This window comes from Miscanthus floridulus, chromosome 19 (genome assembly GCF_019320115.1).
Source record: "Miscanthus floridulus cultivar M001 chromosome 19, ASM1932011v1, whole genome shotgun sequence".
NCBI lineage: Eukaryota > Viridiplantae > Streptophyta > Magnoliopsida > Poales > Poaceae > Miscanthus > Miscanthus floridulus.
In genome coordinates, this window is record NC_089598.1 from 89,425,721 (window position 1) to 89,447,890 (window position 22,170).

At 43.3% G+C, this 22,170-nt stretch overlaps 3 protein-coding genes across 4 annotated transcripts; all 3 read right to left on the reverse strand.

Annotated features, from left to right (window-relative positions):
- Positions 1 to 1,645: 1,645 nt before the first annotated feature.
- Positions 1,646 to 5,386, reverse strand: LOC136527480 (nudix hydrolase 2-like). 2 transcript variants are annotated; one of them, XM_066520230.1, is made up of 9 exons: positions 5,081 to 5,386; positions 3,999 to 4,219; positions 3,470 to 3,535; positions 3,028 to 3,165; positions 2,775 to 2,852; positions 2,634 to 2,684; positions 2,493 to 2,527; positions 2,054 to 2,162; positions 1,646 to 1,924 (listed from the first exon to the last, which is right to left on the reverse strand). In XM_066520230.1, the coding sequence occupies exons 1-9, from the start codon at positions 5,265 to 5,267 to the stop codon at positions 1,727 to 1,729; spliced, it is 1,083 nt and encodes a 360-aa protein (XP_066376327.1). In that variant the 5' UTR covers positions 5,268 to 5,386; the 3' UTR covers positions 1,646 to 1,726. The 2 variants fall into 2 exon arrangements, with proteins under 2 accessions (XP_066376327.1, XP_066376326.1); XM_066520229.1 differs by having other exon boundaries at positions 3,999 to 4,228.
- Positions 5,387 to 9,080: 3,694 nt separating this feature from the next.
- Positions 9,081 to 14,315, reverse strand: LOC136528450 (protein STRUBBELIG-RECEPTOR FAMILY 8-like). Its single transcript, XM_066521410.1, has 11 exons — positions 13,657 to 14,315; positions 13,392 to 13,524; positions 12,247 to 12,318; positions 12,097 to 12,162; positions 11,953 to 12,024; positions 11,791 to 11,862; positions 10,990 to 11,061; positions 10,762 to 10,827; positions 10,369 to 10,673; positions 9,786 to 10,045; positions 9,081 to 9,489 (listed from the first exon to the last, which is right to left on the reverse strand). The coding sequence occupies exons 1-11, from the start codon at positions 13,751 to 13,753 to the stop codon at positions 9,205 to 9,207; spliced, it is 1,500 nt and encodes a 499-aa protein (XP_066377507.1). The 5' UTR covers positions 13,754 to 14,315; the 3' UTR covers positions 9,081 to 9,204.
- A 2,116-nt stretch (positions 14,316 to 16,431) lies between these two features.
- LOC136527639 (plant UBX domain-containing protein 4-like) lies at positions 16,432 to 21,489 on the reverse strand. The gene is made up of 4 exons (XM_066520430.1): positions 20,829 to 21,489; positions 18,186 to 18,474; positions 17,116 to 17,211; positions 16,432 to 17,025 (listed from the first exon to the last, which is right to left on the reverse strand). Exons 1-4 carry the CDS (start codon positions 21,422 to 21,424, stop codon positions 16,666 to 16,668), a joined length of 1,341 nt encoding a protein of 446 aa, XP_066376527.1. The 5' UTR covers positions 21,425 to 21,489; the 3' UTR covers positions 16,432 to 16,665.
- Positions 21,490 to 22,170: the final 681 nt, after the last annotated feature.

Here is a 22,170-nt window from a genome sequence, read left to right on the forward strand (position 1 = left end):
CCACCCTGTTGTGCGCTCGTCGGCTGCCGTGCCATGCCCTTCACCCAACCGCCCTGCGCCCCATCGCCGGGCGTGTGTGCGCCTTGTCCCAGTCACCTGCGCCACTCGCTCCCTCGCCGTTCATCCGTCCCCATCGTTGTTGCACGCTGCTGACCCCGCCATGGCCGTTGGGGCGCACGTGTTGTGGCGCCTCAGGTCTTCCCTAGTCGAGCCAAGGGCACCCACGAGCGCAGCTAGTGCTGGTGGTGCTCACGCAACACAGCTCGCCGCTGGCTCCCACCCCGAGGCTAGAATCGACCGGCCCTGACCATCCCCTCCGCTATGTTGCATTGCATGTATGTTTTAAGTTTTCAGATGTATGTTGCAATTATTTTATTTTAATATTGCAAAAGTAGATCGGGAGATGTTGCAAGTGTTTCAAAGGCGTGTTGCAAACGTTTGTTCAAAATGTTTCATCTGTTTTTAGCCATATGTTGCAATCGTTTTTTATCCGGATGTTGTATATGTTTCACACATATTGCAACAATATGTTCTTAATGTTTCAGCTGTTTCGTTCTTATGTTGCATCAAGTGGTTTCATGTTGTAAGTTGGAAGTGTTTTATTTGGATGTTTCACGTGTTTCACACATATGTTGAAAGTGCATGTTCTAAATATTTCATCTATTTTCAGACATATGTTGCATTCAAATGTTTTTTCATGTTGCAAGTGTTTTATATTGTTCGGATGAGGGCGAGCTGGGGGCACTGGGGGGTCGGCGAACAGGGGTGCAGTGGTCGGGGCGTGCTCGTCCTCAGTCGCTCATCTCGGCTCCCGAGTGCCACCCGCGCGGAAAGAGAGGGGTTAGAGGAAGGATCGGCAGGCACAAGAGACGAGGGGCGGAGTGCGTGCGTTGGGCGGGGGCGAGTACGGACAGGGGCAGGTTGCACGGGCATCCGAACGCTAGCCACGCCAAATTTTAAAACGAGAGTTGCATCCACTGGTTCAACACAAAACCAAACAAAACACGTTGTTCGTTTGGGCTGGTTTAGCTTATAAGCCATGTCTGAAAGTACTGTTGCCTGGTCTGGTGTGAGAAAAATACTGTTCGTTGGCTGATAAGCCATGGCTTATAAGCCAAATACGACCAAACGAACAGGCTGAAAAACCTCCTGTGTTAAGTCTATCCAGCGTTTTTTATATATATTTTTCCAAATCCCATTTCCATAAAAGCATAACAAAAATACCGTTGTTCGAGCAGGAAGAGAGAAAGATAAATAAAAATCAAGGCACAACTTTTGTCGATCGTGGATTATTTACTGCTGGCTGATTTAGTGTGACAAAAAAATATTATTCCAATTTATAATCTACGATCGTATACAAGCCAGCGAACAGGCTTAGATCGAAACTAACCAGAACAAAAGTTTATCAAAAAACAAAAAAAAACCCGGAACAAAAGCACTCCAGCGTTTCTTTATATATAAAGGAAACCAGCGTTTTATTATTATGTACGTAGACCTACAAATACAAATCCATAAGTACAGCAGTTTCAGCTGTACTTTTGGATTGCGATACTGTTTTGACACACAGACGTATAGCAGACGACATATGGTAAAAAATTACAAGTGCCCGATGCCCCAAGCTACCAATTTGTGAACAAAATAACCAAGTATGAAGGACTTAGCTCGCTTTCACATACCAAAAGTGAAATTTCACTATCTTGAATTCACTGTCTCATTACATATTACTCTATCCTGAGGCCCTGTCGAGGTCCCTCCGGTTCATGTAAAATAAGGACAATTTGTCTGTAAATGCTGATTTTATGGAGATTGGCGAAAACCCTGCATATTCCTTGTCAACTTTAGCCAGGCCTACTTCGAGGATATACTTCACAAGCTCATGTTTCTGGAGAAATGGTTGCGCTGCAAATTCCTCTATTGGCATCCACTGCAATGGAGAAGTGCAGTATCAAAGCATTTGGTCAAATGGTGCTTGAGTTGGAAGGACTGAAGTAAACTTTTAATATTATGGGGGTTTTCTGTTTGAAATAAACATTAAAATGTTGGTTCCAAGTACCTGGCATGCCTCTATTTCCGAGTCTTGCTTCGTAATGTCATATGAAAGTGGTCGTAGCAGGCACACGAAAAATAGATCCGATTTATCAAAAAACGATTTGTGGCTCTGCCTGCAAATGATGGAGAGATGTTTTATTTCAAACTAAACACTGTCATCACAATAGATTAAGTCAAGAGAATGAAAAAAAAGAAAGGAAAACAGGTCTTAGGAAAAATTCATAATGAACAGAAATGGAAAACACTGCCATTTTTTTTTCTTTTTTTGGTTCTCTAGCTATGAATTAAAAATGTCTGCACATATTTTGTTGCACAATACATCTCTTTTTTTGGTGGTGTTGGTATATTCTGCAAATGGGCAATAAAGCCAAGTGTGACAAGATAGTTGGTAAATCAGTACTAGATAAATATAGGAAGAACTGGGACTAGAATCCAGTCGTTACCTGAAGCCCAGGACTTCAACAAATTCTGCATCAATCTGAGATATGATCCAGAAAGGAAAAAAGAATGAGCAACCAATGGCAGCATTTAATCAAACTAGTCTATTGGAAACAACTTGGGCTTCTGTTCACACTAGTACATACCCCTGTCTCTTCTTTTACTTCTCTTACGGCTCCAACATTAATATCTTCCCCCTGTATATATACCAATATCTTGTGAATTATAATAGGACAAATTGGTAAAGAATATACTTATTATATCTACATGTTCAGTGCAGAATTTACCGGTTCAACTACACCAGTTGGAAATTTCCACACACCTAGGCCCCGAAGCACACCACTCTTTTCTTGTACAGCCAAGATCTGCAAAAAATAAGAATTTCAGGGTATGGAGGATAAAAGCTTTATATATGGATAATGCCTAACAGAATGTCCTGTGTCATAATTCATAACGATTGATATATGCTTTAGAGTTCGTAAAGGAGGTAACAGAACAATAACAAGCTAAATCCTAAAAATTATCACAATCATTTTTTACCTCTCTCTTGTCATTCATTATAAAAGCTCCAACACCAACGCGGTGGGTTGCGTTTACTGGTAGTGTATGTGTTGTATTTGGAAGCCAGTATGCAAGCATCAAGTAAGTTTCCTCTGCATGATGGTACCAGAAACCTTCCTACATACACAATGAGGTAAAAACATTTTTCAGAGACAAACTCAATATGAATCCTTCCATACTGTTAGACTATACTACACAGTATGATCATTTCCAACTATTTCTCTTGAAAAGACAAAAGGTCATCGAAAAGACATAGTTAGCAAACTGTGAGCGTTGCCGTTCCCAACTACTATCAAAACAAAACAAAAATTGAATTCAGGTCATTCAAATAGTGTAATAAAATACTTCACTTTGAAATATACAAGTTACATCAAGAAACTAGTTACACTAGTACAAACATGGAAAAGGTGAGTTTAATTACCTCTACAACTGGTGGAATAAGGTTGGAAAGGGTGATGGGCAATTTGATCCAGACACCTCTTATTCCCTACAATGAGGAAAGAACAGTAATAAATGTAAAGCTCTTACATAAAATCCTATTTCAATGACAAGTAAGTGCAGGCTATGCATTTGCAACCTCATCTCTCCTTCTTGAGGTACCCATGAATAACTAGAATTGGTAATAATAATGTGCAAGTACAGTAATCTCCGCATGTCTATATCACATGCCTTGAATATGGTTGATGGCTCCTCAAGGTTCATAGAAGATATTACAGTGTACTTAAACCTTTAAAATAGTCATTATGCGTGGTACCAATTTTTTTCACCAACCAATCCTACTGTATAAAGGTGCTTCCAGGATCTTTGCAGTAAATTGTCCACAGTTCAAAATTTAAATGTTGGGATATTTACATGGCATGCACTTATATCAAATTAGAGGCCGATAGCATTTTTCTGACAAGCCATCTCAGCATGACAGGATACATAACATTGATGGTGAGGGGGATCACCTGCTTCCTCCATTTCGCCAGCGCTGCTTTCAAGGAAGCTGAAAACACTCCAGGGTCCATCGGAGTCGTCATCTCAATGATGACTCCCCCATGTTTGTCATGCACAAAAGGTAGCGGCTCAATATCCCCACTCTTCTCAGCCACCGACACCTCCGCGACCACTGTTGAATTCGTGGAACTTGACATGGCTCTATGGTCCAGTCCACCACTAGGCCTTCTCCCTGCACCAACTAAATTTCAGAAAAAAATAAACTCAGAGACTGAATTTGTGCGAAAACACACATTTATATAGCATGAGCTGATAAGCACAACCAGCCACGCAGACTCCAAGGTGTGAACAGTGATCACGATTCCGGCTCCTAAAGCCCCGTACCACGTCCAAAACGAATTTGACAAGACGGAGCTAATTGAGGATGGGTGGGAAAGGATTAGGGCCACTAAACTGTCCCCGTGTCCTCCCTTTCACTATGCATCGTAGTCACCTTTTTCGTCCATCCATCCACCATCCCTGTTTGATTCCTTGTGCTAGATCTAAAAAAACCCGCGGTATCCGAGAACATGGGAATGGGCACGGCCAGGGGCGGATCTACAGGGGGCTGGGCCCCCTACAGCTGGTGCATCAATAGAAATATGGGAAGGATGAGGGAGAAGAAGAGACGGAGGAAAGAAGAAAAATGGAGAAGGAGAGGAAGAACCCTCTTCAATCGCATCCGCCACTGGGACGGCCCACGTCTGCTCACCCGTACCATACACCGGTACACTCATTCCACTCTTTCCAATTCGCGTGCGAATTCAGAGAAGTTGGTGAGCATCAGGCTCGGGATTCGGCTGGATGAGCAGGACGCGCATGTAGGATCAACTCCCACATAGATGATTCGACGCGCAGCGCGCCTTCTCGCAAAGACAGAGAGGAAGAAGGTACCGACGGATCGATCGTCGCAGAATCGGGGATCGACTTAATCCCTCGAAATGCTACCAGACGCGACGCGTCGGGCGTCCGGATTTGCTGGGCTTGGCCTGCGGCGAGGCTAGGGAGCACACGACGGATGCTGGGTTGAGAACGTATGTATGTATATACGCACCTCCGTAGCCGAGGGGCCGCGCCCGGGATGGGGCTGCGGCGGAGGCGGAGGCGAGGCCTCGGCGGGCCTGGTCCCGGGCGGCGACGCGGCGGTGCGGGAGGAGGAGGTGGTGGCGGCGAAGCGCGAGGGGCACACGCGAGCGCGTGACGATGGCGGGGAGGGAGAGCGAGAGCGAGTGGGCCGCCATCCGGCTCAGCGCATCCCCCTCCCGCTTTTATTTTGGGAGGAAGGGAGGAGGAGCAGGTGGGGATGGAGGTCCGCCCGCCGGTGGCACCGGCAGGAAGCAAGCTGGCAAGAGAACGGAAACCCGCCGGTGGCACCGGCAAAGCTGGCAAGAGAACCGAATTTTTTACTATTTGGCTTTTTTTTTTTTCCTGAAAGTTTCTCTCAAATAGACCCCTGGCGGAAAGAATTCCAGAAATTTACCGTGAGATGGATATATAAAATTTTGGCTAAATCCCTAAATTTACCAAACGTATGGTTAGCCAGCAGAACAGAATGGTCGATTGGGTCGATTGATGCGCGAGCAGAACAGAAGGGTTGACCTTGCCCTTTGGAGGCCTACTATTGGTGAGGCCGATGGTTAGCAAACACATCAAACACCCTAATTTTACCGTGAGATGGATATATAAAATTTTAGCCATTTTTACATATGTCTGTCCCACAAATTTCAGCATGTCCATCTCATGGTAAATTTAAAGACTTAGCCAAATTCTAAGCTGCCCATCTTATGATAAATTTATGGACTTAGCTAAAATTTTATATATCCATCTCACGGTAAATTTATATATCCATCTCACGGTAAATTTAGGGACTTAGCCAAAATTCTAAGTTGCCGGTGATTGTGAGGTACGGTGAAGTGGCGAGAAAAAAACCCGAGAAAAATGAAGAAATAAGAGGAAGAACGCTCGGGGAAGAAGTGCAGGCTGGGTTAAATGCAGGTATCTCGGCGCCAGTCACTCTGGCGCCGAGCCCCTGACAGGCCATTTTCCCGTGCCCAGGACCTCGGCGCCAGTGACCGTGGCGCCGAGCTCGGCGCCAGTCACTCTGGCGCCGAGCCAAGGGTCCATTTCTGGAATTCTTTCCGCCAGGGGTCTATTTGAGAGAAACTTTCGAAAAAGGGCTAAATAGTAAAAAATTCGGGCAAAAGAACGGAAACCCGGCTTTGATTTTTTTCTCGGAATAGTGTTTCTCTCCCGCAAATTTCTTCACGTTCATCCAGATTCCTCTGGATTTCTCCAGAATTCCTCCGAGTGAACGGGGCCAGAAAGCGGCGCGGTCAAGGCTCACGAGGGTGGTGGGAAGGGTGGCTGGTACGACGACGAGCAAGCGATGATGAACTGGCCGAGGGGAGGCTAAGGATGGAAACTGGAAATAGATATCCGTATCCGCTAAAACCTGTAGCAAAGATATCCGTTTATTTGTTTTTAATGTGGTAACTAAATGGATATATTCGAAAACAAGGTATCATCAACTTATTTAAAAGTTTTCTATCCATAACAGTAACTAATTATTTAATTTTATTGTTACTAAGGATGCATTGGGACCATTTAATAGTGTATCTATAAATAACTTTTAGTATTAATTTAAAATTATAAAGGATACATAAAGATTAAATTAATTTTAGTATTTTTCTAATTTAGTTTAAACCTAATATATTTGTTGTTTTAGATTATTTTAATACTTTAGTTTATTTATTTGTTGATATAAATCATTTTATATAATTTATATTTTATGATATTATTTATATATTTTATATAAATATAATATTGATTAATTAATTAATTGATATTTTTAATTATTAAATACTTATTAAAATGTGGTATCCGAATGGTATCTGCGTGCCTGTGACGCTGTGGCCTGACGGCGACGGTGGTCGGGACCGAGCGTCCGAGCGTGACTCGCTGGGTGCGTGGCTGGCCGCCTGGCCGCTCCTGCCTCCTGGGGTGCGTGATCTGGCCATTTCGCCGCGGGATCGCGCGCGGCTTGGGCAGGTGCGCTGCGCCGGTAAAAAGGGAACAAAACTTGCTGGACTTTCAAGTTCTGTATGAAAATCACAACAATGACATTTACTAGGTGATAAAAAATCTAAATCCATAGCATTAAAGGGAGGGGAATCTATAATTTTCAGTAGTGATTATAAATTTCATCGGTATCGAACGATTTGATTTTTCTCAACATAGGCCCCGTTCGCTTGTCTTAAAGTTTGACTTGTTCGGCTTGTTTTTTCAGGCGGAACAGTGTTTTTCTCTCACAACAATTCAGTCGGAACAGTGTTTTTCAGCCAGTTTCAGCCAAAGTTCAGACCAGCGAACGGGGCCATAGTATAGCTAGTCTTACGTGTGAGTGCAAGCTTGGCCACGCATAGGCTACTGTTGCCCACTAGGCAACGGCCCGTTCGGCTTATCTCATATCTAACTTATTCAACTTTTTTTTAATCAAAATATTATTTTTTTCTCATAGTATTTCAATAAAAACAGCATTTTTCAGCCAATTTCAAACGAGCGGACGTCCCCCACCTAGGCTACGCGTATAGGGATAGCCATCGGCGGCCAGCCACCCGGTGTACGCACATGTGACAGCGGAAGGCTAAGTGCATAGTATAGCTAGTCTTACGTGTGAGTGCAAGCGGCTGACTGGACGTCCAACCACTCTCGTTAGATAGATCTAGGCTTTGGCTCTGGCCTGTTTAGTTCCACTCCAAAATATCAAATTTTTCAAGATTTTTCGTCACATCAAATCTTTGACGCATGCATAAAGCATTAAATATAAATAAAAAATAAAATTAATTGCACAGTTTAGGCGAAATTCACGAGACGAATCTTTTAAGCCCAATTAGACTATAATTGGACATTAATTGCCAAATAACAACGAAAGTGCTACAGTGGCATTTTGCCAAAAATTTTGCCATCTAAACGGTATCTGTTCGGCTCGCTAGTTGAAATCGCTGAAAAATCACTGTTCTAATTGAAATGTTACGAGAAAAACATCGTTTCGGCTGAAAAAAAAAGCCAAACAGGCCGGATTTAAGGTAAGCCGAACGGGGCATTTGTTTAAATCCAGGCCGTAAAATTTTGAGGTATTATATTGAGTAACACATAGGGGTGTCGCATGGTGTTTGGATACTAATAAAAAAACAAATTACAGAATTCGTCAGTAATCTGCGAGACGAATTTATTAAGCTTAATTAATCCGTCATTAGCACATGTGTTACGGTAGCACCACATTATCAAATCATGGACTAATTAGGCTTAAAAGATTCGTCTTGCAAATTAGTCATAAACTGGATAATTAGTTATTTTTTAATCTATATTTAATATTCTATGCATATGTCAAATGTTTGATGGAATAAGGAGTAAATTTTAGGACGAGAAACTAAACCAGACCTTATTATATGTGTCGACTGTCGTGTGACACGCTGTCGACTGTCGTGTGACACGCTGTCGAATCCTTCTTCCAACCGCTCGTCCGGTCCGTCGGTCTGCGTCATTCCCACCTGCCAACCCAATCCATTCGCAGAGATTCGCTCCTTCGGTCGGTCAGCACTGCTGCACTGCAGTAACCGAACAATTTCCAGTCGAAATGACCCGGACGGCGTCACCATCAGCGTAGTGGCGGATGGTAACCCCAGCAAATGCCAAGCACGGATATCCCAAAGCCGTCGGCATCGACGAATGCCCCCATTTTTTACATCGGCGCCAGGCGCTAGGCGCCAGCGGCTGAACTCAACACCATGGCCTGCCTGAGTGCCTCCATGCGTTCCAAGGCCTTGTTTAGTTGACGAAAATTTTTGGAAAATAGTATCATAACACTTTTATTGTTATTTGATAATTAGTGTGTAATCATAGTCTAATTAGGTTTAAAAGATTCGTCTCGTAAATTTCGTCTAAACTGTGTAATTAGTTTTATTTTTTATTTATATTTAATACTTCATGCATGCGTCAAAGATTCGATGTAACGAAAAATCTTAAAAAATTTGCAAAATTTTGGGAAATAAAAAGGCACCAAACTATAAGCCAGAAGGCGTTCGCCGAATTGCCGCGCCGCAAATCGGAGAATCTTGGCTTGCCCTCGCCGCAAAGCAAGGCTAGTTGCAGGACGCACAGGCCTCCGTCTGCGGCTTGTCAAAGAATTTTACACATAAAAAAATACACGTTTTTTTTCCCTTCGCGGGTGTTCCATGTGAGTTTCTTGCTCATCCCATCATCAGAAAAGTGCAGTATATCATGTAGTGTTCCGTTTCCAATGTACTCATACACAAGAAGCCTTTGTCCATGCTCAACACAATAGCCTGTAAGAGGCACAATGTTTGGATGTCTGAGCCGAGAAATGTTCGAGACAACCTCGAGAAAGTTATCTTCTTCATACAGAGACAGCGAAGCACTGTCTATCTTCTTCACGGCAAGTACCTGCCATCACATTTACAGGCAAGATTTAGTTTCAGAATCATAACGAAACAAAACAAACTAATAATTAATTGACATAAGAAATGCTATGTCAACATTATTTTTTATATATATTTGACCGTGTGTTGTTGATAATGCAAAAAAGAAAGGTAAAAATGATCCAAACAGTCAAATATGGAAACTAAACCTGACAAGTCACAGTGTTTCACTATTGTATTGTATCAGATATAAGGAACATGGGATACAAATGGCACAGCTCAAAATTTTCAATTAGGTCAGATATTCAAATATACTATTACCTTCCCATTAGGAAAATCAGCCTTGTAAACACGACCAAGCGAACCCTCGCCAAGGAGAGAGTCTTGACAGAAGCTATTCGTAGCAACTTGGAGAGCAGCAACTGTATATGAAGTCACTGTCACAGGAACCTTTGGCTTTTTGGCAGTAGAACCATTTGTACTATGCACTGTGTCCGGAGTCATCTTTCCAGCAGGTTGAAGATCTGAAGCTGCTAAAACAGCATTTTCATGGTTGTTGTTCAGGACTTCCCTATTAGATGCTGCAGCAACGAAACACCAAGAAATGTAAAAATATGACTGACTGAGCAGCAACGATTTACCAATTCAAGCCAGACCTACCTTAGCTGTTTTATTTTTACTCTTTTCTTATAAAAAATTATGACAACAGCAAAATCGTGAGCTGCTGATCCATTTTGCTTACCTCACTAAATCACTAGATCCTGTGGTTTTAGTAGTTTATTTTTAGTGTTTCCTATTCAGAGCAATATCACGATTCTGTTCTGATGAATTATCAGTCACTAGCTGATAATAATTGCTGGTACGGTAGTAGAACACTACAGTGGAGAAAGAAATAGGACCATACCTCTTTCTATGTTTACTGCAAGAGAACCCACAATATCTTTTGGTTCACTGCTCTCATCATCATTTCTTTTTCGTGCATTGTGAAGGCAGAACACCAACACGAAAAGAACACATGAGGCAGCAGCTATTGAGCCAACCGCTATGCCTATAAGAGGACCTGTTTGCATCTTCTTGTCGTCTTGATCAATAGGAGTCTCTGGGATAGTTGGAGCACTAACAGGTCCTTGAGGATCGTTTGGCTGATCATGTGGATTCAGAGTTGGTGGCGGGGAGGCAGGCATATTGACAAATGAGTTTCCTCCAACTCTGTGGTTGCAATTGCACCAACACATCAGCATGTATGTACTTGATGATTAAAATAGAAAAGAGAAAAATAAAGCATACTTGTGCATACATTAAATTTGGAATTGAGCTGAATCCTTGAGGTATCATGCCGCTGAAATTGTAGTTTGCAATATTTCTGTTTGAAGGTTGATCATAATAACAAATTATCAGATAAAAATTCATGAAAGGAAAATTAGCAGTCATATCAATATGTGGGAAGCTACTTACAGTGTTGCAAGAAGAAAACAATCAGAACCATGAAAGAGAAATACAAATGGGGGAAGATCTGAATACTTACAGGCTAGAAAGTTTTGACAGAGAGCCCATTGAGAAAGGAAGATTCCCCGTCAGGTTGTTGAAAGATACGTCTCTGTAAGGATTTTAGCATAAGATGAATTCATAGGGTTTAAGAGCAGCTAATCTTATATTGTATTAACACTAATAAAATTATCATCATCCTCACTTGAAAATGGATACTCCTTCCAGTCAATATAAGTCACCCTAGGATCCATGCGTCAAACTATTTTAATTTTCACCAATAATGTCTATATGATTGTTAGATTGTCCGCATGAAAATGGCATCAGTAAATTTTGTTGAAAAACCTCTTTTTATAGTTTCAACAGATACCTCCTATGATTGGAAATAGAAGTCCATCTAGCTTTGTCCTAAGTCAAACTAGTTTGACTTTGACCATCAATTATCCAAAAATTTATATAGATTTACAACACAAGATTGTCATTACTAGATTCATTATAAAATCTAGTTTTATAATATAGTTCTCCTCTTAGTGAAATAAGTGTTCAGGTGCGTTTGTTTTATAATATTAATAAATTTTCCTTTCAGATACTATTGTTAATTGGAGTCTTTTTTTTAACTTAAGACAGACGTAGACGGGCTTACATTTGTGATCAAAAGAAGTATGTTGCAATTTTATTGGTGGCGATTTTATATTTTGAATATTGTTTTTGTGCTCAAAATTACACTTATTTTCTGAAGAGGACATTCAATACTGAAATAGCATGTGCATGATTAATAATTTCAACCACACAATATTCAAGTCAAGTTTGCATACGAAAACAACGGCTCAGTAGTCCTTACAGTTCTGAAAGTGAATTGAGGCTTCCAAATAGTTCACCAATTTCCTGAAATAATGAGTTGTGGCTGAGATTGCTGCACACAGTGGTTCATTGCAGTAAGATTGTGTTAACTAAAAAGATCATCACAGAAGAAATTACATCTTTGCAATGGACAGCAACTTACAGGTACTCAAGTGAAACCAAGTTGGATATAGAGTACGGAAGATTACCAGAGAAGTTATTTTTTGCCAAATTCCTGCGTTCGCTTTGAATCAAATTTCAAGAATCAAATAGCATGAATAAACATGTACAGGTTGGGAAGCCTTACAGATAGGTAAGGTTTGATGGCAACTGGTAAGGAATTGAATCATGCAAGTAGTTGTTGCTTAAGTCCCTGCAAGTTTAGAAATGGAAGATATAAATTATGAAAAGGACACGAGAAAACTGAACAACTATAATCTTAAGTGTTAGCTTCTACATTGTTTTCAGTGCCTGTAGACTTGACAATTGATAACCAAGAGTACCATTCAGCTCCATACCAGAAAGTTTGCTGCAAAGCGTGGAAAGAGACAGAGTACTTCAGTTTTGAGCATCTCCAGTTGAGGCAACAGATAAGTTCATCTAGCAGTGATTTTGAATAGGAAAATGAAAATGATAGAGTCCACATGCATTTTGAAGGAAATATTTCTATACAGCAAACTTCATTTGTATACTAAACCAGTTTTGAATAGCTTAACAAAGCATATGTGAAGATATTGTCAAGGGCAATTTTGCTTAAAAAACTATGAATTTCAGTTAATTATGCCGAACAGCATTTACTATCCTACCGGAGCAGAACAACACAATGTATGACCATAGGTCCATAGCTCTCATCATAGCAAGCATGAAAAAGCAGTGCGTTATATCTATATATTATCTCCAGGACCAGTACAGTGTGCTGATCGTTATTATAATATCCATTTGGCCATAACAGCAGTGGTGACCCATTTTTTTCGTGGAAAAGCAGGGCAGCCGCAGCAGCAACAGCAGCAGTGGATGTACTTGTAAATGCTAGGCACCACTAGGCATGAGAGAAAAGGTTCAGATAATTGATCAGAGGCTTTCCGTGCCCCTTTTTTTTGGAAGGAGCCGGAGTGAAGTGAGAGAAGAAAAGAGTAAACACCGACGTTTCCATAGTCATACTAGATAGAATCACAGTTCAATGTGACAGAACATAATATCTTGTCGTTTTCATCGCTAGAAAGTCTAGATTCGGTGTGTGAGAGGTTGTTTGGTTATTTAGTCGTTTTTAAAATTCATGTCACATCGAATGTTTATATACTAATAAAGAGCATTAAATATATATTAATTACAAAACTAATTATATAGATAGAGGCTAATTTGTGAGACGGTTTTTTTAAGCCTAAGTAATATGTCATTGGCACATGTTTACTGTAGCACCGCGTTGTCAAATCATGAGCTGATTAGACTTAAAAGATTCATCTCGCAAATTAGTCACAAGTTGTATAATTAGTTTCGTAATTAATCTATATTTAATACTCATGCATATGTCTGAAGATTCGTGTGACCGATATTTTAGGAGCCCCGTAGAAACCACGGGGCCTGAGAATCTCTTTTACATACATTGAGGTGACGGCGGAGCCCGAGCAGGAGACACCCGTCCACGCGGTGCCGCAGGGGTCGCCGCCGCTGGCGGACCACCCGGTGAGCTGCGCCGGGCTGTTCCAGGAGCTGTAGAGATTCCGCAATGCGGCAACTGCAAGAACAACCAGAGCACCGATCACGCAGGCATACTCATAGCTTAGCTGCTACAACACATTTTAAGGAAACCAAGAACGCCGAGCCGGGGAAGGCGGCGCCGCAGCGTGGCCTGCTAAAACTGCATTACCATCGCCGGCGTCGGTGTCGGCTTCCGCCCCCGCCACAAGCGCGACGACGACGACGACGAGGAGGCCGGCCGCCGGCGTTGCAGTTCTTGACTTCATCCTGCCTGCCTAGTGCCTACTTCCCTACTCTCTCTCTCTGTATCTGAAAAATCTATTCCGTCTGCAGCGCTCCTCTACACGGCCATGGCGATGGTCACCATGGGCAGCACCTCCCCCGGCCCTCACCCTGCTCCACAGCTTTATCTATCATCCATCCATCAGCGACAGCTCAGGCACGCGCGCGCGGCCTGGGAAGAAGCGGTCGCTTGCTTGCTTCAGGCAGCCGAGGGAATGCAGTGTGGTGTCGGCAAAGCACAATTCCTCTCCCTCTCTGCTGTGCTGCTGGCTGCAGTGTGTGTGTGGTGTGGGTACAGCGCGGGTTCCGGGCGGATGTATCTAAAAATGCAGCTGGGAGAAGAGAAGAGAATGGAGAGGTGGAGAGCTAGGACGGGCGGCGTGATTGTCACTACCACCAAATGTGGAGTGCGACCGGGGTCTCGCATACGCTGCTGAGGACGATTGCGAGCTCTAAACAACTCGAAAAAGTGGGCGATCGGAATGACGGGTGCCGGATGCCCGGATTGATTAGTATTCGTTGGGTGGAACATCAGAAAAAGTGAAAAACCATTAGTCAAGCATGCTGGGCCCGCTCTAGGCTCCAGCACCCCCAAAAGGTTGTTTCATGTTCATCATGGGGGGCAAAGCCATACCGACACCTCTTCTTCTTCGCAGACAGCAGATAGCTGAAACGGACGAAGGAACAACGCGGTTGCGGTACTGTAACAGACAGTGTACGTCCAAACGTCTAATTGCTGTCTAAAAGATCCAGATGGGTTTGACTTCACCTCACCTTGTGGAACGTGTTGGTACTGCACCTGAGTACTCCCTTCTACGCAGTACTCCTGCATAATACAAACTCGATTCGATCAGTCTGTTTTATACCAGGCTCTGCTACTAACTAGTGCGTCGAAAGTTGGCATCATAGCAGCAAGTGATGGCAACCGTCGTGACTCGTGCACGTCCTGCTAGACATGGCATGTGCCGAGGCAAATCTGACGCCGACGCTTAAGCCCGGCGCACCAATCAGCTCACCACTTAAGCAAGGTAATCGAGCGCCCGTGACTTGGGTGGCCTGTGGCCACCTGCGCGGTGGCCCTGCTGCCCGTGACAGGTAGGGCCCCCCTCCCAACAAAGACACTCGAGAAAGAACGCAGCGCCAGGCAAAGCGAGCTCCCGGTTTGTCCTGCACTGTGGCCATTCGCCCATTCCCCAGTTCGCCCCCGCGATCGGCCACGCTGATCGCCTGATCCAGACGGGTGCGCGGGCAGCCACGGCATGTGGCGTTCCCTCGCGTTCCGGCGTCGTTTACTCTCGATTGGGTGCGCTGGCAGCCAGTTTTACAGCTGAATTCATTCATTCCGTCCGCGCGTCTGCTTTGTCGGCGCTCGGCGGTCTCCCAAGTCTCATCTCATGGCCGGCCGGATGTCGCGCGCGGCCTTGGGCACGTACGGAAAGGGGAGGAATCACTCGGCGGCCAACGCATCATCAAGCGACAAGGCTCAAGCCGTGATCCAGGATTCCGGATGGGACCTGACCAGTGACCACACAGTCCAGTAGTCCACACTCCACAGTGATGTCTCTCTCTCTCTCTCTCTCTCTCTCTCTCTCTCTCTTGAAACACACTCTAGTCTACAGTGATGTGGGACGACGACGCGCGAATCATTGGGTTCTTTGCAGCGGGGCCTGAGGGGCAGCGGAGCGGACGAGGCTCACCGCTCACCTACTTGACGGGCGATGATCGCTCTGAGACGTACACTACCGTTGCTGCTTGAAAAGCCACGTCGCAACTGCTGGACTACGAAAGGAAAGGAAATGCACGAAAACGGAAGGATCGACGGGAGGGAATGCCGGAATGGGCGCTGGGGTTTTCACCTCTCAGGTCACCAGATAGCAACGCGCAACTAGAATGGGAGCGCAAATTATGGTCAACCAAATGTAGCACATGAATGTGCAGTTATTTAACGTTGGAAAAGACTTGCGATCGACCAGACCCCATTATGCAGCAGCACCAAGAAGGAATGCCAACGACATATAATGGGGTAAGGGGGTGTTTGATCCGGCTACTAAAATTTAGGAGATGTGTCGGAAAGACATTGCATAAGGGTGTTTAGATACTAATAAAAAAACAAATTACATAATCCGTCAGTACTCCAAGAGATGATTTTTTAAGCATAATTAATCCATTATTAGCGTATGTTTACTGTAGCAAGCATTGTCAAATCATAGACTAATTAGCTAAAAAAATTCGTCTTGTAAATTAGTCGCAAACTATGTAATTAGTTTCGTAATTAGTCTATATTTAATACTCCATGCATGTGTCCAAACATTCGATAGGACAACGACTAAAATTTAGGAGGGACAACCAAACACCCCTTATTCACATATGAAAGCTGGACAAAGAACTCACCTTGCAGATAGCAATCGTCCGGACATCAGTAACCGCAATAGGGAATGAATTGGCCATCTCCGGCGTGTTCGGCTGGCTGGCCTGCCTTTTTTTTTTATAGTCGGAACAGTGTTTTTCTAAAAAAAAAAGCAAAAACAGTAAAAACCAGCATGAACAGTGTTTTAAGTCCAGCCGACGTTATCCACAAGTGCCGACATTCTACCAACCAGGGGGTGAGATAAGAACAAGAGGGCACTTAACCCACCAAACACTGGAGGAGACAAGCAGGCCAAGTAATACGTGCTGTACTATATGCTTTAGATGAATATAACGATGTGGGACACCCAGATCTCACTGTTTTACACTCCCAATACCAGAAGTAGCTACTGGATGACCAAGCCATATAGAAGGTTAAAAGCCAGGTTTGATGAGAAACAAAAATGAAGGAACAGCAAAGCAAAGGACGGTGATAGCTTCAGATGCCTAGCGTGTTTGATGGAATAGGGTCGGCACCTGTTCCCCTGAGTTAGACCGACTGAATGATCACCGAGTTGGCCACGCCGGCTTCCTCGATGGTCTTGGTCGCGTCCTCAAGCGGCTTTGGGGGGAACCCGGCCTGCAGCGTGTAATCGCTGGCTTCTGGCCTTGTCGCGTCGATAAATGCCCGCACGTCGCTAATTGTGTGGCTTGTGTTGAAACGGGCAACCAAGCGACTGCCGTCTGCGAACCTGATTTGGAGGGAGGTTGACGGCAAAGAATCGTCCACTGTGATTGTCCGAGGAGCAGTTACACTACTGGAAGCAGCAGCATTGGAAGTATTATTATCAGAAGGTTCCATGAGGGTTCTTCGTTCCCCTTCAAATGGAGCAGCACGCTTGACTGGCTCCTGTTACCAAGGCAGAGATAGATACCGTTAAGGTTAGATACTTGAACAACTGATTGAAGCAATCTAACATTTCAGGCTGATGATACTCACAGTAAATTCTTCTTCCTTCCGGACAAGATTCACATTCACCTTAGATTTCCCATCAGCCGGCTCAAGCTCAGTTGGGCAGACAGAATCCTTAATGCTCTAGTAAAAAGAATACGAGGGAATAAAGAAACTAACATGCAATGCCACAAACTAAACAAGAAAGAATAACAACCGAAGGAGACAACAAGTATCAAGAAGACACGATAAAAGGCAGTAAACGACAATGTACCAAAAATATCTTATTAATGTTGAAACATACATTATCCACCTTTCATCTATAGCTTAAGCCTTTTATTTCTAGCGCAGAGCCAAGAGGCCCCGAGTTTGCAACACGACTTAAGCAATTTAGGGAAAAAATACCATGACTCTCTTCCACTCCATTTTGAATACCTGGTGGAACCTTCAGATATGAGGTAAGTGCTTAAGTATATATAACTCAATAAGAATAAGCATTTGCTTAATCCCTTGGCCTATGCCTGAATTGGTTGGTTCATAAAACTTGACAAATATAGGTCAAAGTGTTACTTCCATTTTTTAATTAGGTTGAGTTATCATTTCCTAACCAGATGCCAATTCAGGCGTGAATAAGACTTCGCTGAGAAACAGATTTCTCAAACAGAAGCAATCTGCCCCCTTGTGGGAAATTTGAGGCTACTGGTTATTAAAAATTTCCCTCTCACCTACCAAACAGCTCCTGCCCCATTCATATAATAATTAGGAGACCAGTCTAAAAACAAAACAGTTGCAAACCATTATGATGAAAACCAGCAGAGAAGTAATAATACTTGTTCCAAGTGAAAAGAAAATACAGTTCCATATGATCCCTTGATTCTTCTAACTCATTAATTACTCAGAAATCTATTATTCAATATAAAGTCTGACACACATCGTACTGTACTGGGCTATGTGCCAACAGGACAAAAACATTAACTAGAAGTACCATTCTGGATTGAAAATAAGGGTGAACACGCTATATATATGTTTGAAGAAAAGATGGGTGGTGCCTCACATAAAATTAGGCATAGTAAAGCAGAAATGTGATAGGCGCAATACCACAGAACAGAGTTCTTTACCTTTAAAAAAGATGCATTTGCTGGATCATCGAAACTTCTAAGTGGGCCATCGTTTACTGTGAAGCCATTCCTCCAGAAGTAGATGTTATGGACAATTTCTTCTGGTGGCTGCGGTGCATCACGCTCTACAGTTTCACCTGTCAGAAGTCTGCCAGTCCCAGTAAAGTTCCTCGAACTAGATCGCCGGCGAGCCTCAAACGGACCTTGCTTAGCCCCCTTCCTTTTAGCTTGCTTGAATACCTCATCCGTGTTGTTTTTATGTTTTGATCGATCTCTAACAACCATTCCACTGAAGACAAAAGAAAAAAAAAAAGCATAAAATATAGATGATTACTGGTATATCAAGGGTGCACAGCATATGATTGAATTACTGACCATTGCTATATAATTTGTGTAAGAATCAAAAGCATGGATCCCGTGCCAATATACATTAGAGTAAAAAAGAACTGTGACTAAAAAGTCAGTACATGATAAAACAAACACCATCAGACTGCTTCCACTCTTTCATCTACAAGATTCTACATTACAGCTTCCAAACTTGTACAGTGTACAAATCAATGAGGCAAGTCAGAACTGGAATCCTGGTTAGTTTAACGATGAAAGAAGTGGCAAGCAAAGACGAGATCCTGCCAACTTCAATGGTGTTGTAATGCTGTTGATGAGAATATAACTTATTTTTCTAAGAAAAGGCATGATATGATATGGAAACAGTTGAACAAAAAAAAAGGGTAACTGTTGAGGGGGTTGACAAGTTGTTACTATCTTACAACAGAACTAGGACTATTCCAACTTCCTCCTGTTTAGCTGAGGCAAGCACCCAACATGCAATTTTTAATAGGTTAATTGCAGAATGCTGAATTCCACGACTCAAATAGATCCCCAAAAAATGGCTGATTGCAGAGCAACCAAGAACCCATCAGCATTCAAAATTCAAATGTTGTTCTTGCTTTAATATGATAATGAAGAAAAGATCCAAACTAAGGAGTTAAATCTAAACAAGTACAACCAGAAAGATATCAACTATCCCTGAACCTGATAACTGATCAGCAACACATAAAATAGATTGCCAACCAAGAAGCTTAACATTTAGCAGGGCTCACCAATTCAACCTGCTTTCATCAGTAACTAGTTGTCATACTAAAAGTTTCCAGGGGTTTTGGCTCAGGCCATCGCTTTAATCCGTTAACAAGTCATTTAAAAGCCCCACTTATGCGCCACATGGCATTCTCTTCGCATGAGCTAATTTCTGCCAAGCCCTAGCCCACCTAAACACTTGTCAGGCTGCAGGTGGTGCCCTGCCACTCGTCTATCACGTAACTTTTTTACAACAATGAAGGCATGCATTTTAAAGATCCAAAGCATGTTATCATTCTTAACTACTTAGTACCTAAACTACCAGGATTTCATGAACATATCATGCTATGGACATCTTTGCAGTAGCTGCCCTGTGCTGTGCCACAGTGGTTTTTAAGCTGCTGTAAAAAGCAGTATTTGGAAAGTCCAAAAGTAAGTTCAGATAATTATATTAGGGTAAGTTCTATCATACAATTGTTGGTCCTCACTGGGGTTAACTTGGGTAGTCTAATACACATTAATATCTTCATTTGCAACCTAGATTAAAAGGAACACAGGTCTTAAATACCAAAAAGCAGATGTACCAAACAAGATATCATAATCCACCCAATGTTAAACAGAGGTTAGATGTCAACAATCAGGACAAGAAATTCTATTTCAGGCCAACTGAGTTGGCCTCCAGTTCAGCTGGTCGCACCCTTGATATAGTTGTGGGACGGCCAGCTGGAGTTCAGTTCAAACCCCGATCTCCTTTGCTTCCAGGTGAAGCAGGGTGCTAATCTAGCCTCTGACCCCTCACTTGAATGATTTCAGAACTCAAGTCTACTGCTAAGAATAATGAGATCATGCTATGCATTCCCATCAAATTTTGTGAATGTTACCTTCACAAATAATTTACTCTTAGGTTTTTCTAGCTAGGGTAAACCAGTGGCTTCTGATTGCTGCATAGCAAGCCTAAGCAACTCTAAAATTGGACATATTGTTAGATACAGGCTAGATACCCAAGTTTTGGACCTCTTTTCTCATGATTGTAAGTCAAAACGAACACATAGCCCTCCAGAACAGCACCAATCATAATGTCTAGCACCTTATCATTAAAACATAAACTCCTAGCCTATGGAAGGTCATTGCACCATTATCAAAAGTGCTGCAACATGGTCTGCATTGTTTATTTGTGGCTAATGGCTAGTGTTATTAATGTTGAAGAATAAATCAAGCAATCAAGAGGAACAAGAGACGAAGAACAAATAAAGCAATCTAGAGGAACTAGAGATCGAAACACCACCATTGAGCAGAGTATGAGTCAGATTTAAATGCAGCAAATGGGGGATTAATCAGAAACACGAAGGCATCCCCACTTCAAGCACATTTAATTACAGCATCATCCCAACACAAACACATTTAATTATAGCAGCATCTCAACATAAGAACAATTAATTATAGCATCATCCCAGCAGCAACCCATTTTGAACTTAAACAAGACAATCTAAAACCCTAGAGATGAGTACCTCGATCTAGTTGGGAAGGAGACAACTATCCCAACCCTAGAGATTAGAGATTATAGATCACCTCGTCTCGCCGCCAGTGATGTACTCGGGCGGTGGTGCCCATTCATCGTCGTCTTCAGAGTTCTCGTCGGACCCCGCGGTTCCCTTGCCACCACCGAGATCGGAGAGCGTCCTCACATTCCCCCGCGCACTCGCACCACCCGCCCTGGCCCTGCTGCCGCTTCTGCTACCGCTCCCACCCCGCGTGTCGTGGCTTCTCTTCTGCCTCTTCACAGGCCGCCTCCTCTCCTCTTCCGCCACGGCCTCAGCGGCAAGCGCGGCGTCCTCATCGTCTCCGTCGTCGCCATCGACGTAGTCTTCATCATCCTCGTCCTCGTCGCCGCCGCCGCCGCCGACCACGTAATCCTCATCTTCGGTGTCCTCCCCACCTCCGGCAGGTGCAGCTGGTGGCGGGGGCACTGGATCGGCCGCGCCGGCGTCGGCTTCGCCGTCCGCGGAGTCGTAGTAGGAGCGGACGGCGGATTCCAGGGCCCAGTTGTGGCTCTCGAGGTAGAAGGCCGCCTCCTGGGGGGTCGCGGAGGTCACGCCGCAGAAGGACTCCACCAGCGATTGCGCGGCCGCTGCCGTCGGCGCGCGGCCTGCGTCCCCGGCGGCCATCTCGTCTGCGGCGGCCGCGTGTCGAGATGGTCTGGCGGCTGGGGCCGGGGTTTGGTGTTGGGGCTTCGCCGTCTCATCGGTCTTTAGGCTAGTCTCAGTGGCTGTTTTATCTCCGAGTTTTCGACGTATCCATATTTTGAAAACAGTGTAGAAGAGTTTCATTCTCATAAAACTCTTTCTACTTTTATGAAACTTTTATCTTCTCTTTTTATCAAGACAGTGTCATATCAATATATTTAATGTCCATAAAACTCTATGAAAACCTTATTGAGACTGGCCTTAGACCGTGGCATGCAAAAGGGCTGGTTGTGCCCAATAGCAAAATGCAGGCTTTTGGGCGAAATGGTTGGGCTCCTGAGATTTAAGATTTATAGTCAGAAAAAGTTATCTCTCTTAGCTTTTGCGAAAGTCTGTTTTTCCTCTATAAACTCTAAATTTAGGTAAACTATCTCCCTGAACTTTTAAAACCATTTGTTTTACCTCCCTGACAGGTTATAAGCGGTTTTCAAAGACGGTTTTATCTTTTTCTTTTTTATATATTTCGGCTAAATCTTTGAAAAATCATAGTAAATCACAGGAAAATCATAAAATAGAAAATCTAATTTTGTTGGACTCCACATGAGTAGATCTACAAAGTGAACATATGATATGCTTTAGTATAATTTTTTACTATAGCTTTAGATATATTCTTTTTAATAATTAATTCATAGCTGCAGTTCTATGGTCCAATTGTGATAAAATTTTTA